At 45.4% G+C, this 9,743-nt stretch overlaps 1 protein-coding gene across 1 annotated transcript in view; it reads right to left on the bottom strand.

Annotated features, from left to right (window-relative positions):
• Positions 1–1,490: 1,490 nt before the first annotated feature.
• The window catches only part of LOC310786194 (desmocollin 2-like protein), a gene marked incomplete at its 5' end in the record, with an annotated part of 50,827 nt that continues 42,574 nt past the window's right edge, over positions 1,491–9,743 (bottom strand). The window contains 5 exons of the mRNA XM_083647367.1: positions 1,491–2,776; positions 3,290–3,676; positions 4,180–4,289; positions 4,934–5,158; positions 8,299–8,535. Of these exons, the coding sequence (XP_083503493.1) occupies positions 2,567–2,776; positions 3,290–3,676; positions 4,180–4,289; positions 4,934–5,158; positions 8,299–8,535 (1,169 nt within the window). The 3' untranslated portion in view covers positions 1,491–2,566. The remainder of the gene's footprint in view (positions 2,777–3,289; positions 3,677–4,179; positions 4,290–4,933; positions 5,159–8,298; positions 8,536–9,743) is intronic.

Here is a 9,743-nt window from a genome sequence, read left to right as displayed (position 1 = left end):
AAAGAAAAAAATAAACAAAAATCGCAATAAATCGTAATATCGAATCGCAATAATCGTAGAATCGCAATATAAATCGAATCGGCACCCAAGAATCGTGATAGTATCGAATCGGGAGATAAGTGAATCGCCACAGCCCTACATCACTGATGATGTCATAGGCATTGTGAGTGAAGACCAAAATCATCATCTTATATAAGCGAGTGACATGAAATTGGGCAAATGTGCGCTATTGCACATGCCAATAGCGTAGGCGAGGCCATGCAGCGGGTGAGCCCGCGCTGCGGGCGAGCCTAGGAATCGAGCGTGCGTAGCGCGCAAGATAGTTCTAGTTGATATATAATCATACTGTTTGAAAAACCATAAAATCTTTATTATAGCTAAAGTTCCATTTGCTCAATGCACTACATACAGTGTCATACAGTATTGGCCTACATACAGTATTGCTGGTGGAATAGTGACTCTTCAGACAACAGTGTCTCACCTCATTATCTCGTGTGTTATCTGAATGAAGAGCCTTTCAGCTAAACAAACAGGATATCTGACACATAAACACTCATGTAATTACAACCTCCCTTCTTCCCTGGAAAAACCAGGGAAGAAGGGTAAACAACAGGAAACATTCTCTTCAATGATAGCCTCATGATATTTGGCAGTGTTAGCTAGTTAGCAACTGTGTTTACAGTGTATGCTGCCGACATGCTGACATATAACTGAATCTGTGGAATCTCAGTGTTGAGGACTTTGAATTAAGGCTGATCCATGTACTTTTCCAAGCAAAAAGTTCCTCATCTCGATGCAGCATAATTATACATCATATAAGGCACCATAGAAAAACACGCAAGGCTGTATGATCATGTACAAGAACTCTTCTCTTCTCCATCTGATGTTTCTGATTGTGTTTTTCATCCAGGGGGATGACTGTAGGCCTAATGTGTCATTATGTTTTTCATCCAGGGGGATGACTGTAGGCCTAATGTGTCATTATGTTTTTCATCCAGGGGGATGACTGTAGGCCTAATGTGTCATTATGTTTTTCATCCAGGGGGATGACTGTAGGCCTCATGTGTCATTGTGTTTTTCATCCAGGGGGATGACTGTAGGCCTAATGTGTCATTATGTTTTTCATCCAGGGGGATGACTGTAGGCCTAATGTGTCATTATGTTTTTCATCCAGGGGGATGACTGTAGGCCTAATGTGTCATTGTGTTTTTCATCCAGGGGGATGACTGTAGGTCTAATGTGTCATTGTGTTTTTCATCCAGGGGGATGACTGTAGGCCTCATGTGTCATTGTGTTTTTCATCCAGGGGGATGACTGTAGGTCTAATGTGTCATTGTGTTTTTCATCCAGGGGGATGACTGTAGGCCTAATGTGTGATTGTGTTTTTCATCCAGGGGGATGAATGTAGGTCTAATGTGTGATTGTGTTTTTCATCCAGGGGGATGACTGTAGGCCTAATGTGTGATTGTGTTTTTCATCCAGGGGGATGACTGTAGGCCTCATGTGTGATTGTGTTTTTCATCCAGGGGGATGAATGTAGGTCTAATGTGTGATTGTGTTTTTCATCCAGGGGGATGACTGTAGGCCTAATGTGTGATTGTGTTTTTCATCCAGGGGGATGACTGTAGGCCTAATGTGTGATTGTGTTTTTCATCCAGGGGGATGACTGTAATGTGTCATTGTACTTAATGTTTGTCCTATCGGAGCGAGACACTCTATCTTCCAGTCACCTTCTGTATCGGTGCCACAGAGGTCTCAGAACGGCCATGCGCACTTAGTTAGACTGGTCAGCCAATGAAGTTTCATACCATTGACAGACAGCCAATCATAAGCACGCCCATTTAGGAGACCGGAAGAGTACTATTTCTTATTATTGGCGGAGCCTGGAGTGGTGTGTATCTATATTAAAGGGCTCTGGTTTAGGCTACTTGGTACACAGCACTGGCCACCGTTACATTAACACCAGATCATCTTTGTGTTTACCTTAAATTACAGGGACTGGAATTTGATTTATTGTGGCTCCTCCCATCACGACCACCAATCTGTGCCACGAAATCTCTAACCTTCCAAAATTCACGTTTTAGGTGACTGTTGACAAGGCCATGGTTCACTTGTAACCGGGCAGCATGTGAACCTAAACTCAGCACATACGAAAAAGCAACAAAGCTAATTGTTCATTACGGTTCAGAGCAAAGAATAGAAATGGCAGCTGTGACCAGACCCGATTTTCATTGACTGTGTGCCTGTGAGCTCTCTTGTCACGCCACCTCAGTTCAACAGTGTTAGTCTACCTACAGTATAACACTGGGTTAGGGTTAGAGTGTTGGGGTCCCCCTTTTAAGTTAGCTACTACCTTCTTATCATGGATATGCTGCCCTGTTTCAACTGTTTTTATACTGAACAATTCTTTTACACCAAAAAAACAGAGAAAGCCGACATTATATGTGGCACTTTGTGTTGCAGCGCCTTCATTGAACTGCTACAGTATCGGTTCACACGTCCGAGTCTGTCCTCAACTCCAGAGCTCATCTTGTTCAGTTATTGGTCCGTGTTCTCTCCTCCTACGTCAGTCTTCCTCCTCTCTGTCCATGCAGATGTTGGCCAGGGTTTTGAACTTTGACCCCAGGGAGTCCAGGAAGTCCAGGTCATCCTGGTCGCCCAGCTCGCTGCAGCAGCCCACCGAGCCGGCCGCCGAGCCCGAGCCCTCGTAGCCGAAGACCAGAACCATGTCGTCGGCGTAGCGCTCGTCCGAGTCGCCGGCGAAATACCCCAACTTCTGCAGGACAGGAGAGAGCGAGACAGGATAGTGTGTCAATGCCTCACAGGCAGCCCCACATCCCATACCACCACCAGGGCTCCTTCACTTTGGACACAACTATAGAGTGCTAAAGTTCCAGGTTCTGCGTGGCACCTAGGAAGTGAATTTCCCCATTCATTTTTCCATTGTCGTTTCGTAACATCCTTCTCAAGAGTTTTACTTTGACAAATCAAGTGATTCAGCTACAACATGAATCACCAGACATCATAGAACATTCGACTCGTTTTCAAAATAAAGAGCAGCTGATTCATTTATTAACTTAGCTGTAATGGTGGCATGTATGATACTTTCTTTTGAAAGTTTAGATCATTTAATCAAATGTGAATATTAAATGTTAATATTTGCCTACATTCTCACCAGTTATGAGTTTGAGTGGACTACCCCGAAAGCTAGTTTTCAGATTTAATCAAATCCGATAAATTGAAATTCTACCAGAGAAGAATGTGGAGGAACCTTGGCCCAGGATATTACCTTCTCCAGATAGAGACCGTTGGTTTCCCAGGTGTGCAGTGGAGAGAAGTGGCTCTGCTTATAGAACAGGGAGTCGTTGTAGTGGGCGTTCCCGTAAGGCGCGCCGCCGTAGAAGCTGCTCTGGCCCTGAGCCAGCATGAAGTCCCTCCTGCTGGACTGATACAGGCTGTGCTGCTGGGTCATCTGCAGGCCGGCTGCCCCTGCTGGCTGGGTCAGGCTCTGCAGGCAGGCCGCTCCGCCCGCTGACGTGCTGCTTCTCTGCTCTATATGCCCCGCCCCCTTCATTGACCCCGCCCCCTTCATAGACCCTGCCCCCTTCATAGAGCCGAAGCCGCCTGCAGCGTCGTCGTCGCCGCTGCTGGGAACCATGAGCAGGCTGGCCGATTTCTAAGAGGGAATCAACAGATCAGTGTTTCACAAACGTGTTGAAATGTCAGTTTTCACTCTATTTTCCTGACTTCATTCAAATGAATTGGAAGTAAACATCCAAGTTAAAACCAAGTGGAATATTGCTTTAATTATAGCACAATATTAGATATACCCAATCGGGCCGATAAGGTAAATAGATTTTTCTTCCACTGGACTATTAATGGCATTGTGTTCAGCATTATTTTAATCTGAACATATTTGTAGGTATTCAACTTTCATTTTTTTTTTAAATGTAATTCTATTCCAAAACTTGAATGGCTTGTACATTTGTCATAGATGTTGGAAATTAATTATGAATTATTGTAATTTTCACGCAAAAAAAGCATAGAGATCACTGAGTATCCTAAATAATATAATGATGTATAATGATGGGGTGTTGGTATGTAAACAACCACAATGGGTCAGCCAGTCATAAACGATATACTGTAAACCAGTTAAGGGCCACAGGAAGTTGATCTCACCACTTCGTCCCCCGGAGCCTCGGTGTTGGACTTGAGCAGCATGCCTCCGCTGGACTCATCGATGTAGATCTTATCTCCTTGAGTGGAGCAGGCAAACACAAAGAAGATACCTACAGAACACAGAGACACACACCAAACACACATCACATTTAGTACCTACACAACACAGAGACACACACCAAACACACATCACATTTAGTACCTACACAACGCAGAGACACACACCAAACACACATCACATTTAGTACCTACACAACACAGAGACACACACCAAACACACATCACATTTAGTACCTACACAACGCAGAGACACACACCAAACACACATCACATTTAGTACCTACACAACACAGAGACACACACCAAACACACATCACATTTAGTACCTACACAACACCGAGACACACACCAAACACACATCACATTTAGTACCTACACAACACAGCACAACAAACACAACACAACAAACACACATCACATTTAGAACAAGCCAGTACCTAGTTACAGTAGCATGTTTGAAGCATGTGTGTGTGTGTGATGTGTTTGAAGCGCACGTGTGTGTGTGTGTGTGTGTGTGATGTGTTTGAAGCGCACGTGTGTGTGTGTGTGTGTGTGTGTGTGTGTGTGTGTGTGTGTGTGATGTGTTTGAAGCGCACGTGTGTGTGTGTGTGTGTGTGTGTGTGTGTGTGTGTGTGTGATGTGTTTGAAGCGCACGTGTGTGTGTGTGTGTGTGTGTGTGTGTGTGTTGACTCACAGAGCAGCAGTAGCAGGGCGAGGGCCAGCAGCATGGCGAGCAGCCCCCAGACGCCCAGGCTGGCTGAGGCCTGCTGAGAGACACACGCTCCACTGAGACACATGCACACCCTCACCCTCACCACCTGCCTCTCCCCCCCTCTGTTCTGCAGGTCAGTGATGCTGAGAGGCACCTGGTACACCCCCCGCGCCATGTCTACCGCCTGCTCCAACACCACCGAGGTATCTGCCGGCAAGAAGGAAAAAGACTTTGAAATAAAGTATATACTCAGAATGTTATGGTTAGGTTTAAAGGACCAGTGTGTAGGATTTAGTAGGACTGCAATAGAATTGCTATGGAACAATATTGCATTATTAGGCTGTATCGATATTTCAGGAAAAACATTGTGATATTCAGTGTGTTCAGTAACAATACTGTGCAACTGTGCAAATGACTCTATACCGTTCTAATACATTGAAATTAAATTTTTGAATTTAATAGTTTTGACTCAATTTGTCCACTGAGTAGGGCTGTCTTCGACTTAGAATTCTGTCCGTCGAATCAGATTCGGATGTTCACTTCACTACGAATATTTGACTATTTTTTCCCTTCCTTTTTTAATAAGACTATCTGACCGCCAATCAGACAATCCATTGGCATGATTTGTTTGTTTAATTGGGTCTTGGTTTTACAGTGCTAATAGGCTGATACTTATACCAAATTAGGCTATATATCAAGATCTATTGGGAGAAACCAAGCAATTCTATGTAAATTCAGACATTCAGCACCCCCATATAGCCGGAATGGAATGATCCTTGTTTCATAACCACATTTTGATTACATTACATTACGTCACATCATTTACTAGATTCTTTCCAAAGCGACTCACACTAGCACATTTTGTCAACAGTAGTATTACACTACCTGGGTACTGGTACACAGCAAGTTGTATTTTCAGCTCTATTTTTTTAATTTTCTGTAAAGTATGTAGAGTATTGCGATATATCGCAATATGTATCGTATCATATCGCAATGTATTGTGATAGAATCAAGAATCATAAAAAGTGAGGTCCTTGCCAATAGCCAGGCCTAGGATTTAGTGGCATCTAGTGCTGAGGTTGCAGATTGCAACCAACTGAATACCCCTCAACTCACCTCACCCTCCCCTTCCAAGCGCGTCTGTAAGGGTGCTTCCTCACTTGGAACGATAGACCCTTCTCACGGGGGCCATTTTGTGTCGAAAAGGCAGGGTAAACACAGGTGCAAGCAAAACACTAATGAGGGTTTCCATTCCATGATTGGAATTTGGAAACCCTCATTAGTGTTTTGCTTGTGTTTATTCTGCCTTTTCGACACAAAATGGCCCCCGTGAAAAGGGTCTATTGTTTTCGTTCCGTTCAATTTCGTTCCATGCCAAAGTACGATTGTTCCCTCTCCCCTCTCGCCCTCCCCCTAAACCTAACCAATCATCTCTCCTCGTCTAAACCTACCCAATCATCACTCCTCATGCCCTAAACCCAAACGGTCCTCACCAGTATAGTGAGACAGACGTGTGTGTGTGTGGTCAGTGCAGTGTGCTGGCCCCGGGCTGGCCTGCGGTCAGAGGAGCTAACTCACTCCACAGATGGATGAAAAGAGCGGCTAAACGTGGCGGGGTGACAGTTGACATTTGCTCCTCAGAGGTGGTTCTTTGGTCCGGCTCGCTTCCCTCTGATGTGCTGGACCTTCTGCCATTTCCCCCGCCTCTCTCAAGAGACATGCGTTTAGAGATGTCCTCTCTAACGCCTTGAAGGCTTGAATCACTGCTCTCCAGTCCCCGCCCCCGCCCCCCCCCCCCCACACACCCCACACACACACACACACACACACACACACACACACACACACACACACCACACACATGCCCAGAGCTTAACAGTGTGTGTCGAGCAAAGCAGCAGAACTCGTGTGCTGTGCTTTCAGATAATACAGATTTACTGGTTGGCTAAAGCAGGCGTCACTAAATGGCGGAGCGCGGTCCGGGTCCAAACGCTGTCTTATGTGGACCCAGACCTATAACTGATAAATCACTGAGGATTATTAAAGTTTGACGGAGCGTTTCGATTTTAACTGGCGCAGCGTTTCTAGACTTTACTGTACTAGTTCACCAGCCATAGAGAGCCGCAGGGATGACGTATTTTTGTAGTCAGAACGCGGAAGTGCCGGACTTTCTGGTTCTTCACTGTTTCTGTCTATGGGATTTTTGAATGGGTTTTTGCCGCCATGCTTCAAATAAGGTCTCTGGGCAACGCAAGCTTAATCAAACGCGAACCAGAGTTCAGCCGGATAATCTTCACACATGAGGACCACTTTCATGAGTTTTGAAGCGTAAATGCGAGGCCTAGAAGTAAAAAGCTTGTGCTAAGCTAATCCAGAACTACACAGTGTCGCATAGGCTTCCCCGTCACGTCAGCACTCAACCTGGACTGTTGTTGATGTGTGCGCTGCTGTGCACTGATTACCCCGGGCTGAACGGGCTGAACCAGGCGAGGGAAAGAGAATTTCCGTGTTCGTCCTTTGAAGTGATGACGTTATTGACGTATAATATCCCCATCGACTCAACAGTGTAGTCTCATTTAGCCGTTTGCTAGCTAGCCGCCTGTTTAACGGCATGTAAAAAGCTTCAAAACTCATAAAAGTGGTCCTCATGTGTGAAGATGATATTACTAAACACTGGTTCGCGTTTGATTAAGCTTGCGTTGCCCAGAGACCTTATTAGAAGCATCGCGCCAAAAACCCATTCAAAACTCCCATAGGCGAAAACAGTGAAAAACCAGGAGTGTTAGCATCGATGATTTCCGGACTCGTTCCTGCAGCTCTCTATTGCATGCATTGATAATCACATGTGATGCTACTCAGCCAATCAGGGTCGCCACTGGCAACCCATGTGATGCTACTCAGCCAATCAGGGCCAATGCTCAGCTGCTGCTTAGAAGAGTAATGGCGGCTCCCGTTTCCCGAAAAAGCAATGAGATAAACAGCCATAAGTGTAGCCTCAACACAACAGAAAGTAGAAAAGGTAGAAATGTTGGTGGAGGTACAGTATAATTTTCACTGTATTCACTTAGAAGCTGTGCCGAATAGCCTGCTAAGTTCTAGCTAACCATGTCTGCTGTTTTATTTTGGAGAGGTATGGCTGTGTCGAATAGCCTGCTAAGTTCTAGCTAACCATGTCTACTGTTTTATTTTGGAGAGGTATGGCTGTGTCGAATAGCCTGCTAAGTTATAGCTAACCATGTCTACTGTTTTATTTTGGAGAGGTGTGTGGGTTAGTTTCACATCTTTAATGCAGATAATGTCTTTGTGATAACAGCCAACAGAATGTATGTACGTATTTATTTACTCACTGGTGGCATCTCTTAGCCTCCATTTCCCAGCGGCCTCCTCGAGCAGCAGGAAGTGGAAGGGGGCGGAGTATGGCGAGCCGTCTGGGTCGTGGGCATGGATGATGGCAGAACCCCTCAGCCCCTCCTCCCCCTCACACAGCACCAGCTCTTCACCCGGCACCGGCACCGTCACCTGCGGCCCGTGGTCGTTCTCATCCTCGATCAGCAGCGTCACTGTGCCCGTGCCCGACTTCAGACCTCACAGACAACAGGTGCATGATGGGAGTTTAACTGACTTCAGACCTCACAGACAACAGGTGCATGATGGGAGTTTAACTGACTTCAGACCTCACAGACAACAGGTGCATGATGGGAGTTTAACTGACTTCAGACCTCACAGACAACAGGTGCATAATGGGAGTTTAACTGACTTCAGACCTCACAGACAACAGGTGCATGATGGGAGCTTAACTGACTTCAGACCTCACAGACAACAGGTGCATAATGGGAGTTTAACTGACTTCAGACCTCACAGACAACAGGTGCATGATGGGAGCTTAACTGACTTCAGACGTCACAGACAACAGGTGCATAATGGGAGTTTAACTGACTTCAGACCTCACAGACAACAGGTGCATAATGGGAGTTTAACTGACTTCAGACCTCACAGACAACAGGTGCATGATGGAAGCTTAACTGACTTCAGACCTCACAGACAACAGGTGCATAATGGGAGTTTAACTGACTTCAGACCTCACAGACAACAGGTGCATGATGGGAGCTTAACTGACTTCAGACGTCACAGACAACAGGTGCATGATGGGAGCTTAACTGACTTCAGACCTCACAGACAACAGGTGCATGATGGGAGTTTAACTGACTTCAGACCTCACAGACAACAGGTGCATGATGGGAGTTTAACTGACTTCAGACCTCACAGACAACAGGTGCATGATGGAAGCTTAACTGACTTCAGACCTCACAGACAACAGGTGCATGATGGGAGTTTAAGTGACTTCAGACCTCACAGACAACAGGTGCATGATGGGAGTTTAACTGACTTCAGACCTCACAGACAACAGGTGCATGATGGGAGTTTAACTGACTTCAGACCTCACAGACAACAGGTGCATGATGGGAGTTTAACTGACTTCAGACCTCACAGACAACAGGTGGGAGGTTACTGTCAACTGACTTCAGACCTCCCAGACACTGTGCCCAACAAACGTGTTCGGACACCTCTTTGAAGGTACTACATTTGCCATTTTGATCTGCGTCTGTAATGAATTTCTTTCCAAAGCCGTTGCCTTTCTATCAATGCAAAAGACAGCTACTTTAAAAAGTCTACAATAATTCAATTTGTGTTTTTCATAGTTTTGATCTTTACTATTATTCTAATGGAAAAGCGTAAAAAATAGAGACAAATGTGTTGTCTTCAAACTTTTGACGGGCAGTGTAAAGCCTTT

The sequence above is a fragment of the Poromitra crassiceps genome (genome assembly GCF_964638095.1).
Source record: "Poromitra crassiceps genome assembly, chromosome: 12".
NCBI classification, from domain to species: Eukaryota; Metazoa; Chordata; class Actinopteri; order Beryciformes; family Melamphaidae; genus Poromitra; species Poromitra crassiceps.
The sequence above is the reverse complement of the archived record's forward strand: the minus strand, read 5'-3'. Positions and strand labels throughout refer to the sequence as shown.